Raw genomic sequence first — 15,856 nt, forward strand, 5'->3', positions numbered from 1 at the left:
CCAGTGATGGATGTGTCAATGGCTAACATTAATTACTTACAACTTATTGTGTCCTTAGACTAAGGACTTGCTCCGTATTCTTCATGAATTCTCACAACAGCTTCGTATGAGCGGTGCACCTCAGCACATACCTATTGTCAGTGTCCCCCAGCTCTCCCACATTAGCCCACCATAGAGAGGTACTCATCAAGCTGGTAATGATGGACCAGTTACTGCTTTGGATTTTGTGCTGCCTGGGCAGTTTATTAGCTAAATGCTATTTTATTCGCGTTTAGCTAATAAAATAATAGAAGAGATCATGAGTATGTATAATAAAAAATAGATATCCGAACAGTAGTTTCCGTTTGACTTTGGAATATGTCATATGAATTTCTCAATGCAAATTAACTTTTCTGTATCCTCATAACAACTGGCAATCTTTAGAGATATGACTTAAGTGCTTTGGTCTTTGGATTCAAGAAGAGCCTTAAAAGTATCCTCTTAGACATTACATGCATACACACATAGACACACATATTTGATACTTTGTGTTCTATGTTTTATACACTACTTTACATTATATATATATATATTTTTTTTATTTTTTTTATTTTTTTATTTTTTAATGTTTATTTATTTTTGAGACAGGGAGAGACAGAGCATGAACGGGGGAGGGTCAGAGAGAGAGGGAGACACAGAATCTGAAACAGGCTCCAGGCTCTGAGCTGTCAGCCCAGAGCCCGACGCGGGGCTGGAACTCACGGACCGCGAGATCATGACCTGAGCCGAAGTCGGACGCTTAACCGACCGAGCCACCCAGGCGCCCCCACATTGTATTTTTATATATGATATATGGCATTGACATTTTAGAAATACAGTGTTGTATTTTGGGAATATGATATGTTGTATTTTATTTGTCTTATACTGTTTTTCTCTAGCAAGTCTTGAGGTAAAAATTTTGGTTCACCAGGATATCTGCCCAGAAGATATTTCCCCAGAAATATGCCCAGCATGTAGTAGGCACTTATTAAATGTTGTAATTAAAAAGCAGATGCTTCATACAACATAGTGACTATAGTTAACAACAATAACAAAAAAGCAAATGCTTTTCAATAAGACACTTATTGGGACCTAATTTTTATTTGTAGGTTAGTGAGTGTTCTAGTTTAATTTAAATAGTCTTTACTAATATTTAGTGATTGGAAAAATCTTATATTTGCCTTTTTTTTTTTTTTTTGTTTTAGGAAGAATCCCCAGCACAAGATAGAATATAGACATAGTACACATCCAGGTAAGTAATTTTACTTGAGTAAACTCAAAATGAAACTGTCAAATGATTCTCTTGTTGAACCTAGATGTAGTTTCCACTTATGTGAATTTTTTTTTATCTCTGCCTCCATGAATTTGCTGATTTTAATGATTTTTCTTAGATGAAAAATAGTGATAAATTTTTTATGTAGCAGAGGTTTTCTACAATCACTGCATAACAATGTATAGGTATCCTTGTATCTGTTTTGATTCTTATGTTTGCCAGTACCTGAAAACATGATCTCAAACTAGCCTAAATGGTAATGAGAACTTACTGACTTCTTTAAGTGAAAAATCCAGAAGTAGAGATGGATTTAGATAAGATTTACTGCTTTGACTCATTAGTAATGTCAATATTGTCACCAGTGACCCAATATCCTTTCATCATTCTGTCTTGAGAGGCGTCCTTATTATCCTAAGACTGGCTCCTGTCCCAACGAAGGAACTATGTGCATCCTTATTCAGCACCCATGTTTTTATGTAAGGAGAGAGAGAGGATGAATAACTTTAGCTCTCACTGTTCCTACGAAGAATCAGGAAATTCGCTTTTTTTACTGGTTTAGATCACATTCTTACTCTTGGACCAATCACTATGACCACTGATTAGTTTGTACCATCCCTGGAACCAAGGTAGGGTCACTGCAGGGATCCCCAACAGAAACTAAAGTTTTGGAAGAAGGAGAGGGAGGGAGGACAGATACCAGAGAAACAATGATCAAGTGTCCTTCAGTCCTAGGTACAGCAGTTCTATTTTACCTTCTCTTTCCCCTGCTTCCAAACCCTAATATTTTTTACCTTTAACAGATTCTGGCTTCTTCATATCATTTATATAGTGCAGAGGCCAATTCAGCATACAGTATTTCTGCCCACAGAGTGAGAGAATAAAATGCATACTATACAGGCTATGACCCCATGCACTTGTGTGTGTGTAAACATAACCACCTTGTAACCAAGTGATGAAAATAATGAATTTCGCCATAAGAGAATTCCACTTGAAATTTCTCATTGAAACACACTTTCATGCTTTAGTACTCCAGACACAAATAACTCATTTTATCTGAGCTAATAGGGTATAGAGGTTATATGTTACACTTTTTTTTTACTGGGGCTATATCTAGTGATATAGCATGTATGGTGGTTAAATGAACTTTCCTTCCAGGAGTCATGTAATGTATAGCAATTAGAGCTATATTTCACTGACAAAGTTTAACACTGTCCCATGAAAAGGCTTTTGACACATCTGTATTTTTATAGAAATAGGAACCATTTTCCTAAAAGTTATCAATATGCATCAGATGGCATAGTTAAAAATATCTGAATTTTCTTTGAAAAGTCTCTTTGAATTATTATTAGAGAATCTTCTGGAGGAAGGCATATTTTTGCAACAGCTATAAGAAAAACTTTTCATTGGAAAGACAGTTTTTTTTAAAAGTATAGATAGTTTTATTTTTAATCTACTTTCAAGGGTTGTTACATGGCAATGTAGTCAGAACATTCTTCCTGTTCTAAAACTTACAAATTAGGTTGTCTGGAGTATTTCAAATACAAATTGAATGTTGGGGGGTCTCATTGTATTTCTTAACTTAGAGATATTTAACACTGAATTCTAACATCCTTGTTTTTCTCATCTCCCAAATCTTTAAAGTTTAACATCGCCCAAGTTCTTAATCGTGTTTGTATACTAATTTGTTGTACACTTACTTATTGATTTATTATGTCTTCCAAGTGAGCAGAGTTACAGAGATCCATGAGAACCAGTTCTGGCTCTATATGCTTGTGATGAGATGGTCTAAAATCTCCAAGGAAAGGGCAGGAGCACTTTCTAGTGGGACTTATCAGGGCAGACCATGATGTGGGAATTTATGCTAAGTTGTTCTTGAAATTGGTCTTGGTTGTATTTAAATCATCTTTATCTCTTAACTTTGTGGTTGGTAGGTATAGGACATCCCAGTCAAAGTTAATAATAGATCAATCAAGGACATCTAGGTAGAAATGGTAAGTTGTGTGTGGAGTTAGTAAGTGGATCAGTTTAACTAATGTGGAGAGTCTCTGTAGTTACTGTGTATGATAATGAAAAGATATATCAAAGCCAGATTATAGAAGCTCTTGAAAGTTAGACCAAAGGTGTGGGTGCATTGGCAAATAATGGTGAGGCAGTATTTTATCCAAATCAAGCTTCTGAGAATGAACAGTCTGAATTAGAGTGGGAGAAGTCTTCTGGGTGTTAATTAGGCAATTGAATAAAGGGCCAGAACTAGAGTGGCCACCATGAGAATGGAAAAATAGAATTGGATACAAGTGAGAGTTTGAAGGAAAAATCAGATCTGCCAACTAATTGGTTATGGTGTGGGGGCTGGGATGACATAAAGGAAATAATGATGACTCAGAATTATGATACAGTTTATCAGGTGACTGGGGATGACATTTACATATCGTAGAGATCAGGAGGAAGAACCAGGTAGTTTTGTTTTGTTTTGTTTTTTGTTTGTGTGTTTTTTTTTTTTTTTTTGAGAGAGAAAAAAAGAAGGGCAGAGTGAGAGAGAAAGAGAACATCAAACAATCGTGAGGTCATGACCTGAGCTGAAATCAAGAGTCGGACACTTAACCCACTGAGCCACCCAGGCACCCCGTCTCCTTTTTTTAAAGTTTAAGCATGTTGAATTTGAGGTGGGGGTATCATAACTATACAATAAGACAATAAAATTTAATATAGTACCACTATTAAAATAACTGCGTTGAACTCTTACTATTTAACTTCTGATTTGTAGCACTCCTAGAACATTTCTGTCTGCAGAGTTCTTCCACACACGTAACAATTTATGTAGTGCATTTTGTTTTCTGTAGGTTTGATGCAACCATGTGTTAAACTTCTTACATATCTAATTGGCTTAAAATTTCACTAACTTCCCACACTTTTTTAAAGTGCTGGGGTTTTGGCACAAGATACTGAATGCAAGAGTAATCAGTGCCAGGAAAATTTTATTTTATACTTTCTTAGTTAACTTACCTGTTGAGATATTTAAAAGAAATTATCATTAGCATTTTGTCATCTGATTATTGAAGTCATTCTGGCTTTTATCGTTATGTGATATGCATTATTCCGTGCTGTCAGTACCATTCATGCCTGGAAATTTAGAATTTTCTACTGATAGCTATTTTAATATTTCTCTAGTTCTGCCACTGTATGCGCACATTTGCTTATATATGCTTTTTTCCCCAGAAGTAGAACCCAAAAGCTCTAAAAGCTATTGTGAAAATTAATGGAACTTAAATGAGATTATATAAACTGCTGCTTAGTGTGGGGAAAGCTGAGAGATTTGGGGATATGAAAAAGGCTAGTGCAATGGTATTTAAAAAAAGAAATTCATATGTAATAAAGTAGATCAGAATGGTAAAGGAAAATAAAATCTGAAGAATTATTGACGTTAAGCTGTAAATCTGCTATGAGGCATCTGGCATCTTAGATCCTAACACCCGAAATCTGTGTGCAAAAATCAGCAGTTTGGAACAATCTTTTCTTTCTGTAAAACCAGCATTTCTTCCAACATGTATTTGACACTGTACTCTTCACTAGCTCTTCAGACTTATGTTCTTGGGGTAAGAGTTGACAATGAAATTTTAAACTGTAAAAGAAAGATTAGATACAAATTTAGGAATTGTCATTTTCATATCACACATTCCTCTGCATAAGTAGAAAAGTCAGAAATTGCTGTAGCCTAATTCCAACCAGTTAATACCATGTTGTTTTAAACGTGTTAAGAGTTTGTTTCTTCCCTAACGGTGGTTATTTTCCATCATGGAAGTCTGATGTTACCCATCAATTTTTAAAAATAAGTGGCAGCCTATTTCTCTTGTACTGCTTCGTGCAGTCAAGCTGTCAGTCCATTCCTACATTTCATATTACTCACTGATCTATAGAGAAAATGAAGATTTCTACTTTGGCCTTAAAATTAGAACTTCAGTTTTAAAATCAGAATTCAGAAAGGATTTTTGAAGTAATTTAATCAACATCCATTGACTCACAGATAAAAACATAAATTCCATTAAGCCATTAAGTTAAATGACTTGTTCATTTTTTATGGGCTTGTTGATGACCCAGATCTTTGGACTTCTACCCTCCCATCTGTCTAGCCTCTTTCTCTTACCATGCTGCTTTTTAAAGAGACTTTTTGTTGAATGAAGGGGATGGCCTATCACATAAAAACAGAAAACTAGCAGCAAGAAGCTTCTAAGTGAAGGTAGGGGAAAAAATGACTTCTGAGTTCGCCTTGATTTGGAAGAAACAACCTCACTTCTTTTTTTTTTTTTTTTTTTTTTTTTTAAATATTTATTTGTTTTGGAGAGACAGAGAGACAGAGCGTGAGTAGGGAGGGACAGAGAGAGCCAGAGACACAGAATCCGAAGCAGGCTCCAGGCTCTGAGCTGTCAGCACAGAGCCCGACGCGGAGCTCGAACCCGCAAGCCATGAGATGAGATCATAACCTGAGCTGAAGTCGGACGCTTAACTGACTGAGCCACCCAGGAGCCCCTAAACAAGCTCACTTCTGATTTCTCAGACACACTCAAGAATTATATTTCAAATCAGGTAGTTGTAATACAAGAAAATGCTACATATAGGCACTTATTTTTTCAAAAATGGCATTATGCTATTTAATTCTGTGGAAATTTAACTACAAAAAATAACACTACAAATAATTATGTTTTGTTGTAGAGTAAACAGTTAAACAGCTACTGCTGTATCTCCTGTTAGTTTAGTTTAGTTTAGCATGTTAATAAGCTTTTCACCAACCACGGCATTCTCTGGACAATACTGGAGTCTTGGCTTGGGATCTTCTGTGATGGGATTCCTCATCGAATGTTGCTTGGTTCTCTAGTAACAAGCTTCCTTGTATGAGAAGCTTTCTTTGAAATTTCTGTATAGCAAACAGTGCTACTAGCAAGGTTTATGTGAATGTGACTACTTGCATCACTTTAAATCCAGATATCCAGATACTATACTGTGTTTCAGCTTGCCCAGTTAGAGAGTACATGCATGGGATTTTTTTCCCGCCTTGATTTCAGTGTTCTTCATATCCCTTTTGTATAAAAACTTACTAATTGTGTGGTAAAGATAGGCATTTTATTCCTAGGTTAGGTGGTAGCCATGTTTAGTTAAGAACCGGGCTTGTTGAGATTGTTTCCATGATTCAGGAAATCATATAATAATTCACATCAATAGGTGTGCTGATTCAGAGCATTTTCCAAATAAGTAAAGTTTCACTATCTGCATGGTTACATCAAAAGGCAGAAACTGTACGTTTTCTAAAAACACCTTCAGCAATTAAAAAAAAAAAAAAGTAGGTGCCCATCTAGATGGCATTTACACTGTAGAATATTTATTTTTATTTGTTTTTTAGATGTCTATTTATTTTGAGAGAAAGGGAGAGAGAGCATGTGTGCAAGTGGAGGGGGTGGTGAGGCAGAGAGGGGAGAGATAGAGAACCCTAAGCGGGCTCTGAGCTGTCAGTATGGAGCCTGATGCAGGGCTGTGTCACAAACCATGAGATCATGACCTGAGCTGAAATCAAGAGTCAGACACTTAACCAACTGAGCCACCCAGGTGCCCCTACACTATGGAATATTTAAAGTCATGCATTAATTGGCTAAGGAGGGTCCATTATAATTGATTCCAGAAAGATAATCACATGTCAGCATTTAAAACCCTGTTAAGAAGTATGGACATGACACTACTAACAAAGGACATAGAGCTGGATTCTAGAGCTGAGTTTGACTCTTCAGGTGCTTTTACTTAAAGCACAAAATACCTGTTCATGTGAAGTAAAATGGATGAAATTTGACTACCAGCTACTTGGAGTTCTGTTATAGATTTTTTTTTTTTTTTTTTTTTTTTTTTTAGATTCTGAACCTCCTATTAAAAGAATATGAGTGTAATGTTTATGTAAATGACAATTTGATAGATGTAAACAATTTTTTGAGGAAACAAATAATATGGCCTATTGCTCAAGAAATGAGCCTGCCCAATAAGTTGCTAAAGATTTCCAGGGTTCATTGAAACTTAAAGCCCCTTCAATTAGCAGGATTTAAATAAAAGTCTTTATTGTAATTCATTGTATAGACAGGTTAGTGATAAAAGTGTAGGTTATAATATGAAGGATTTCTGTAAAACTAAAGGTGTTCAGCAGTTGATTTGTTCATTCATATATTCAACAAATATACATATTAAGTGTCTTCTATATGTTAGGCACTGTTACAAGAGCTGAGGATACAATAGAGGCAAAGTCTTGCTCTTGTAGAATTTTACAAAGGTGGGCAATGTACATGTAAATAACTATATGATGTCACGTAGTGAAAACTGCTAAGAAGAAAAGTTATGTAAGAGGACAGACAGAACGACAAGGGTATGTGTGGTGGGAGGCAGGTGCCATTTTGGGTAGGATGGTAAACAGACTCTGAAAATTTGATATTAGAGCAGAGACTTGGAGGAGAGAGTAAGAGAGGTGATTATCTCGGGGAAGAGCATGCTAGTCAAGGGGAAGAGTGACTCCAAAAGCCCTGGAGATGATCCTGCTTGTACTATTCAAGGAGCAGTAGAGAAAGGGTAGAACTCAAACAAAGCGAGTAAGTGAAGAGTGGCAGATGAGATCAGAAAAGCTAGCTGTGGGCCAGTTGGGTAGGGTCTTAAGGCCAGGACCTATACACTTGATCTTAGTCAAAAGGCCAAGAAGCAATAGAGGCCAGGACCTATAAGTAAGGACTTCGGTTTTAATTCAGAGTGAGATAGAAAGCTATTGGAAGGTTTTCTGGCTCCTCTGTGGAGAATAGACAAGAGTGGAAGCCAGAAACCAGTTGGGTGAACATTGGAACTGGTTGAAAAAAGAAGATGATGGTATGGGGACCAGAGTATGGAGTAGATGTAGTGAGAAGTGGCAGATAGATTTTGATGGCAGAGTCAACAGGATCTCTTGACATATTGGATATTGGATATTGGGTTTTCAGTGGGGGATATTCAAGGATGACTCCAAGATTTCTTGGAGAAGGTCAAGGTTGGAGAAGTCATATACTAAGACTGATAAGAGAAGGGTTTTGGGTGAAGCACCTCAAGAGTTGTGTTCTGGGAATATGTTTCGGATGCCTGTTAGTTATGCAAGTAGAGAGAGTATATAGGCAGTGAGATAAAGGAGTCTGGAATTCAGGTGTTGGTCAGGGCTTAGGATATACATTTGGGAATTTAGGATATAAGACTGGAGTATGTTAGAGAAGTGGAACAGCCAATAAAGCAGGAGGAGAACTTGAAGTTGTTTCAGCTTTATGTATGTTTCTCTTATAAATCTTCAGGGTAATTTCTGAATCTGAAAGGAAATGCTTTGCTGAGATGTCACTAGTTATGTATATGAAATACTTCCAAAGCAGAATGGCCAAGAAGAATATTGATGTTCTTCCCTCCTCCCTCCCTCCTTTTGCCATCTGCAAACTGCCCTCTAAATGTTTTTTAAATGTTTTCTGTCATAAAAGTTATATGGGGAGTTGAGATTAGCTAGATGTAAAACATGCCCTCAGGATACTTACAGGAGATGAGAAATGTATACAAATAAATACAGTGCTACATTTCCCTTAAGGGACTAGTGTGCTTCTTATGCTAATGAGCACTGTGCAAATCATTATGTAGCCTTTTTAGCCTTGGCTACCAAGAAACTTGGGGAGAAACCTGATGCTCAATTTATAATAATTATGTTAAAAATGAAGGTTGACATGTTTACATTCTGGTTTTTATGTTCTTAGTTTCTACTTTCCTTTGTATTTTTTATGACCTCATTAATATAAGCTGGCTCAAATCCTCTCTGGAAATGAATAGCGATATTAAGAAAAATGTAAATGTCCGGACTATGGCAATTAAGAGGACAGATAAATTACCTTACTTTTTTGTGGTTTTTTTTGTGTTTTTTAACTGTCTATTGCATGTGAACATTTTAGGAAGAGGTGAAGTAAAGCATATACAGAAGTACAAACAATAATATTTTTAACTCCTACATTTGGTGTTCACGCAGGGATTGTCCTCTGCCATTCATAGATTTCCAGAGAGAATCTTCCTACTTGTTTCTTAAATGCTCCACATCATCCTAGGGAGCTTATCTTAAAATAAGCCTGTTGGCTTGCAATGAAAATAAAAAAGTGGGATGAGGGAAGAAATGGATTTCGAGATGGAAAAATTCTATTATAATTCTAGTATTATTTAGAAACCTATAAATTCTAATGGTGTTACCATAGTCATCCTGATATTTTCAATAATCCCAGTCACTGAAACATGAACTGGAAGATCTATAAAACTAAACTTTACAAAATGTGTAGACTCATATTTTCTTATTTGATCACAGATTGTGCCAGCTTTACTGTGATAACAGTCCCCAAATTTCAGCGCCTCACAACAATAAATAGGTGTATTTCTCCTTCGTGTGTCCCATGTGTGTTCTCATCCTGGAAGCCGAACTAAAGGATCAGCCTGTATCTAGGATGAGGGACACTGTGGCAGAGGGAAAATGGCTGCAGCAGAAACTACAGAAAGGCTCTTAAAGCTTCTCCTTGGAAGTGACACACACCATTTCCACCTACTTTTCTTTGGCCAAGTCTGATGTCAGTGGGGTGGTTAAATATAATCATATGACAGGGACGGATAGTAAATAACTGGGACAAAAATACATTCTACCGCCCCGGAGGGTAGGAGAGCATAAATATGATTATCATATTATTATTTTATTTACTTATTTATTTTGAGAGAGAGAGAGTAGGGGAAAGGCAGAGAGAATGAGAGAGAATCCCAGGTAGGCTTGTGCTGTCAGCATGGAGCCCAGTGCAAGGTTTGAACTCACGAACCATAAGATCATGACCTGAGCCGAAATCAAGACTCAGACACGTAACCGACTGAGTCACCCAGGCACGCTTGATTATATTATTAAGGAACCATTATTAGGAATCTCACAGGACATTTAAAATTTTTTTAATTTATTTTTTAATTTTTTAATGTTTATTGAGAGAGTGAGAGTGCAAGTGGGGAAGGGGCAGAGAAAGAGGGAGACATAGAATCTGAAGCAGCCTCCAGGCTCTGAGCTGTCATCACAGAGCCCAAGGTGGAGCTTGAACCCACGAACTGTGAGATCATGACCTGAGCCAAAGTCGGACGCTCAACTGACTGAGTCACCCAGGTGCCCTCACAGGACATTTTAGTTTCAGGATCCTCTTGGTAGGAAGAGTTAGAATTAAACAAATGTTTTTTAAAAAGTTAGAATTCTAACAAAGAATAATTTTAGCCCTCTTTCTAGAAATTTGTGGTGGTTAGCAATGTCTTAAGTAACAATACTTCTTGTCAGAGAAAGACATTTTATAGTTAGATATCTCTACTCTCAGGTTTGAGTGGTGATTGATCTGTTGTGTACCGAAAAAAAATTTTTTTTTTTTCCAGTGAGGAGCATATCAGATGAAGATAGTGATAATGTTGGGCAATCCAATGAGTATGACCTCAATGACCGTTTTCTAGATGATGAGGAAGAAGAATATGAGCCAACAGATGAAGATTCTGACTGGGAACCAGGGCAGGAAGACCAAGAGAAGGAAGATATGGAAGAGCTTTTGAAAGAAGCAAAAAAATTTATGAAAAGGAAAAAGTAACTTTTTTTGCTGTGCTAATATATGGCTCATATTTTTCTTTCTGGAAAAAATTCAGGAACTAAGGAGGCACTTAAGTGATAATTGTTTTCCTTCTTTTTATAGTTATGACTTTATTATTGACTCTTTGCAAATGAAACATTGATAGGTCAACCTTCATGTAGTGGATGGAATTTGTTTTGTTGCCTTGCTTTTTCTATCCTATTTAAAGCATCTGGAAATAGGAAGCCGAGAGTTAAAGAGAAACAATTGATATTTTTTTCATTTACTTTGTGTGTTGGTAATAAAAAGTAAAAGCCATAGGTTGCACAAAGTTTGGCCTTGTTTCTTTTTTCCAAAGATTCTATCTTTATAGAATACTAGGCAAGCATAACTAGGCAAATTACATCATGGGTGGGAAAGCATGCCTCTTTCATTGCTATTGCAGTAATTCTTCAGGCAGAACCAGGCTTTAAAAAGTGACAGCCATCATATAATGGCTGTTATTTTTTCTGGTACCCTGCATATGAGCTTTACAATTTCATTTACTACTTTTATGCTTTGAAACTTGGGGAAATTAGTACCAAATGGATACTGAAAATAGATTCAACTAGACTATCGAAATGTTCACCATACAGGGAATGTTATTTTGTCCCCCATATCTGTAATTTACTGTATGTCTGAACTTGAAAGTAGAAAAACCCAAAGGATTTGACAGTTTTGGGTTTTTTTTCAAACCTGAAGTCCTGCCTGATTATTTTAACTCTCAATGTTCTTTCATTACATTAAAAGATATAGAAATGATTTTTAACCATAATTTTCTCAGATGACGTTAGTTCTTTTTCCTCAGATGAAAGCAGCAAGTTGTCTGCTAGTGTTCAAGATTCTGGCCTTTTATTTCAAGAATAACCCCCTTATTCTCCAGTTTTATGAAGTATATCTCTGTTCTCAAACGACTTTAAGCCCTGTAGTACTCTTCATTTTAGGTGACTTAGAATTTTTGAAATACAGTTTAGAATCTTTAATAGCAGGTGGGTATCCGAACACAGCAGTAGGCTTAGTATTGAAATCATAAATCACTAAACCAAAAGTATCCTTGTTAAATACTAATATTTTCTATTCTAAAAGAACCTAGAAATTTATATCTTAAAAAAGCAAGACAGATTTATAATTGTTCTTAGTGTTTTTGAATGTCTTTCCAAGTTAATTATGTAATATTAAAATTAATTTAAACTGACCAGGACAAGATAAATGTTTCTTTAGGCTATTATTACCTATTATTCTGACTTTGCCTTTGTTATTTAATAACTCATTTTTCCCTTCTAATGTCCCTTTAGTCTCGGGAGCTTGACAGATCTGTGAAAAAAAACCTTTTGACTTATTTTCATCCCTGCATTGACTCAATCCTTAAAGTGTTTTTTAATCCACTCATAGATAAATCCCAAAGGAATTGAGAACGTGTTCACATAAAAACTTGTACGCAGTGTCCACAGAGGCATTATTTATAATGGTCAAAAAATGGAAACACGTAAATGCTCATCAGCTAATGAATGGATGAACAAAATGTGGCATATCTCTATAGTGGAATATTTTTTGGCTATGAAAAAGAACTGAAGGATTGATACATGCTATAACATACCTGAAAATGTTGTGCTAATTGAAAGAAGCCAGACAAAAAAGGCCACATAGTATATGAACTTGTTTGTATGAAATACCCCAAACAGGCAAATCCATGGAAAGTAGATGAGTGGTTGCCAGGGGCTGGCGGAGGTGGGGATAGAGGGTGACTGCTAATGGGTACAGGGTCTCTTTATGGTTGTTAAAAATGTTCTAAAGTTAGTGTCGATGGTTGCATGATTCTATAAATATACTAAAACCCACCAAATTGTACACTTTCAAAGGTGGATTTTATGGTGTGGGGTTTATGTATTTCAATAAAGCTGCTATAAAAAGAGAATGTAAGAGGTGACACTAGTCTTTCAGAAAGAAGAAAGCATTAATGTCAGAATGTGTTCTTGGCAATAGTGTAGTAGCTCATGGCTGTTTTTTAAGGATAATTTGATGTGGCTTACCTACTCATCCTGAAGACACTATTGAGTATAACATATCTCTCTCTCTGTCTCTCTCTCTATCTATAACTCAGTTGACTAGAGTGTAGTGTAAATTTGACACTCGCAATTGGATTATATTTAAATTTGTGATTTACAAAATAGAGGGAAAACTGATGACATTAGCTTGTCAGTGGGCTCAGGAGCAAGAGCAATGTTAACAAAAACTTGGTTCTTTAAAAGTAATTGCTGTCCCAGGGCTCCTGGGTGGCTCAGTCGGTTAAACGTCGGACTTTGGCTCAGGTCATGATCTCGCGGTTCGTGAGTTCGAGCCCCATGTTAGGCTCTGTGCTGACAGCTTGGAGCCTGGAGCCTGCTTTGGATTCTGTGTCTCCCTTTCTTACCATCCCTCTCCTGTTTGTGCTCTGTCTCTATCTCTTGCAAAAATAAATAAACATTAAAAAATTTTAAATAAATAAATAAATAAATAAATAAATAAATAAATAAATAATTGCTGTCCCAAACAGTGTATAGGAGCTAACCCTCTCTATCATGTGGGTTCACAGAATTTAAACTATATCTGTGTCTCACATTATACATTTCTCACCAACGTGCTTAATTCTAAAAGCAAATGTTTTCTGTTGATTTCTTGGTGAGGGTGGGGTATTTCTGGGACCTTGGGAAGCTGAGACATGAAGATTTTCAGTGACCCCTGGACACTGATTCTGTTTTTGCCCCAGGTAGAGGATGGCCTTGTTGATACTATTGGTTTCTAGAACTAGAAGATCCTAGTGGTTGTAAGCATTCATTACATGTAGTGAGAGCAAATAGATTGTGTGAGCATAATTTTCCAGAATGATGACATAAAGCTGAGAATAAATGGGTGATGACTTTCTTCCAGTTGATATGTGCAGAGTTCAGTGTCACCAACATACCCCATGGTGGGAGGAAATGCATACTGACATCCTGCATCCAACCCTGCTCTGTGGGACCACGTTGTTCCTATAAAGTTCTCTTTCTTGAGTAGGAATCTCTAATGGGTGTGTGGGTGCGCGCATGTGTGTGCATGTGTGCGTGTGTGTGCGTGCTTCTGCCAATCTGCAACCATACTCAGCTCCTCTACAATAGATATTGAAAGAAAATAAAGATTCATTACTGCTGGCATTATTACTGGCTCTCCTAATATAATGTACCTAATAAACTTTAGTGTCATAAAGAACCGCAGTTGTGCTCTGTTGGGCCCAACACCCTGTCTTAGGTGTTGGTGATTCAAAGAAGAATAGCATAGAATCCCTATTTCAATGTGCTTACCATTGGTCTATTCGGAAAGATAGAATATACTCATTCAGTAATGACTACTGAATAATATGGAGGTTACAAGGGAGAAAAAGACCATGGGGTCTGCAGTCACAGAGCTTACAGAGGCAGTGAGACAATTACCCAAAAAACAACAGAATGCGACTAGTCAGAGAAGGGCATGCTGGATTACAATTTAAGCATCCTGTCTTGCTGCATATTGAAATATAGTCTCAATCTTGAGGAAAAGCCTTTGCATGATGGAGTTGCAAGCTGAGTTGGTAGATTTTTTCATGGAAAACAATTTTTACTTGAAAGAATTATAGGCAGATATACTACAATTATTCAAACTTGAGTATTTGACAGACATTTCCTCAAAAATGTACTAAGTGGGCCTGTTTTTCAAGGAAAACAACCAACAGTATTGGTTATAATTGTAAAATATGAGCTTTCAAGCAAAAATTAGAAATTTGGAAAATCTGTATTTGTCACTATGAGCTTGGTAGCTTCCCAAAGCTTTAAAAACTGTTATCATGGTATTGTTAGTAATGTAATATCATATAATGCTCTTAAGGCATTAGAGAGATTTACAAAAGTGTAAAACATTGCCACTCATCTTAATAAATGAAAAAATAAACCTAATTGTTTTTCATAAAATACATTTCATAAAATACATTTTCATAAAATACATTTCATAAAATACAAAATAAATAGGTTTGTTATTTTCAAATGAATTAGTAAATGTTTTAAATTTCTCAATTATAATTTCCAAAATGATATATAACTATAGGTATGACCCTCATAAACAAAAGCTCTTTGGGGTCCTTACTAATCTTTATGAGTAAAAGAAGTCCTAAGGCTCAAAATTTTGAGAGCCACTCAATTATATCAGTGTACCATTCAGTTATGGTGGGATAATCCTAAAATCTCTGTGCTTTAACAAAAGGTGCATTTTCTTATGCCCAGATTTCCTGTGTTGGGTGACTCTCCGGGGCATGGACTTCCATGTGGCAACTTGGTAGCCCAGGCTTTCAGAGCCTCCATCATCTTGTAGTTGTACCATCTGGAACCTGAAACTGTCTTAACCACGACTGCAAGGGGAAAAGAGGAAGTTGAGGCTTGTGCCCTGCTAATCAAATGCTGCAGGCTGAAAGTGAACTCATTACTCCTGCTCGTAGACCATTGGTCAGAAGTAGTCACATGGCCCTGCCCACTGAAAGGGGTGCCCAGAAAAGATGAGAACCAGATAGAGTGAAGACTAGTCCTGGCCACCACAGTCACTAAAGGAGTGGGTGATATGAGGGAAAAGAGATTTGGGAACAAGAGCTTGAGTTCACTATTTAAGGAGTAGAAAGATAAGATTCATTGAAGGAATTAGAGAAGAGAGATGTCAGGAACTTGCCCTCTGTAACTCACAGTCTGTGATGCGTAAAGTCTCCTAAATGATCACCTCTTCCCTGAACATTCTCATGACATGCGCCTTCATGATGGGCTCCTGCCTACCTCTACTAAAGGGAGAGGTCTCTTACCCTTCCTGGTCTCCTGTCCTTCCTCCCCATCTTGCTCATTCTACCTTAAGACTCATGTTT

The 15,856-nt window shown here is 36.7% G+C and overlaps 1 protein-coding gene across 2 annotated transcripts in view; it reads left to right on the forward strand.

Moving 5' to 3' along the window:
• Positions 1–12,861, forward strand: part of APLF (aprataxin and PNKP like factor) — an 84,692-nt gene extending 71,831 nt beyond the window's left edge. Inside the window, exons 9-10 of one of the 2 annotated variants that reach the window (XM_042932520.1) lie at positions 1,224–1,270; positions 10,742–12,861. In XM_042932520.1, the coding sequence (XP_042788454.1) occupies positions 1,224–1,270; positions 10,742–10,947 (253 nt within the window). In that variant the 3' untranslated portion in view covers positions 10,948–12,861. Of the gene's footprint in view, positions 1–1,223; positions 1,271–10,741 lie in introns of those variants that run through there. The other variant, XR_006200736.1, reaches the window with a different exon arrangement.
• Positions 12,862–15,856: the final 2,995 nt, after the last annotated feature.

Source organism: Panthera leo, chromosome A3, assembly GCF_018350215.1.
Source record: "Panthera leo isolate Ple1 chromosome A3, P.leo_Ple1_pat1.1, whole genome shotgun sequence".
NCBI classification, from domain to species: Eukaryota; Metazoa; Chordata; class Mammalia; order Carnivora; family Felidae; genus Panthera; species Panthera leo.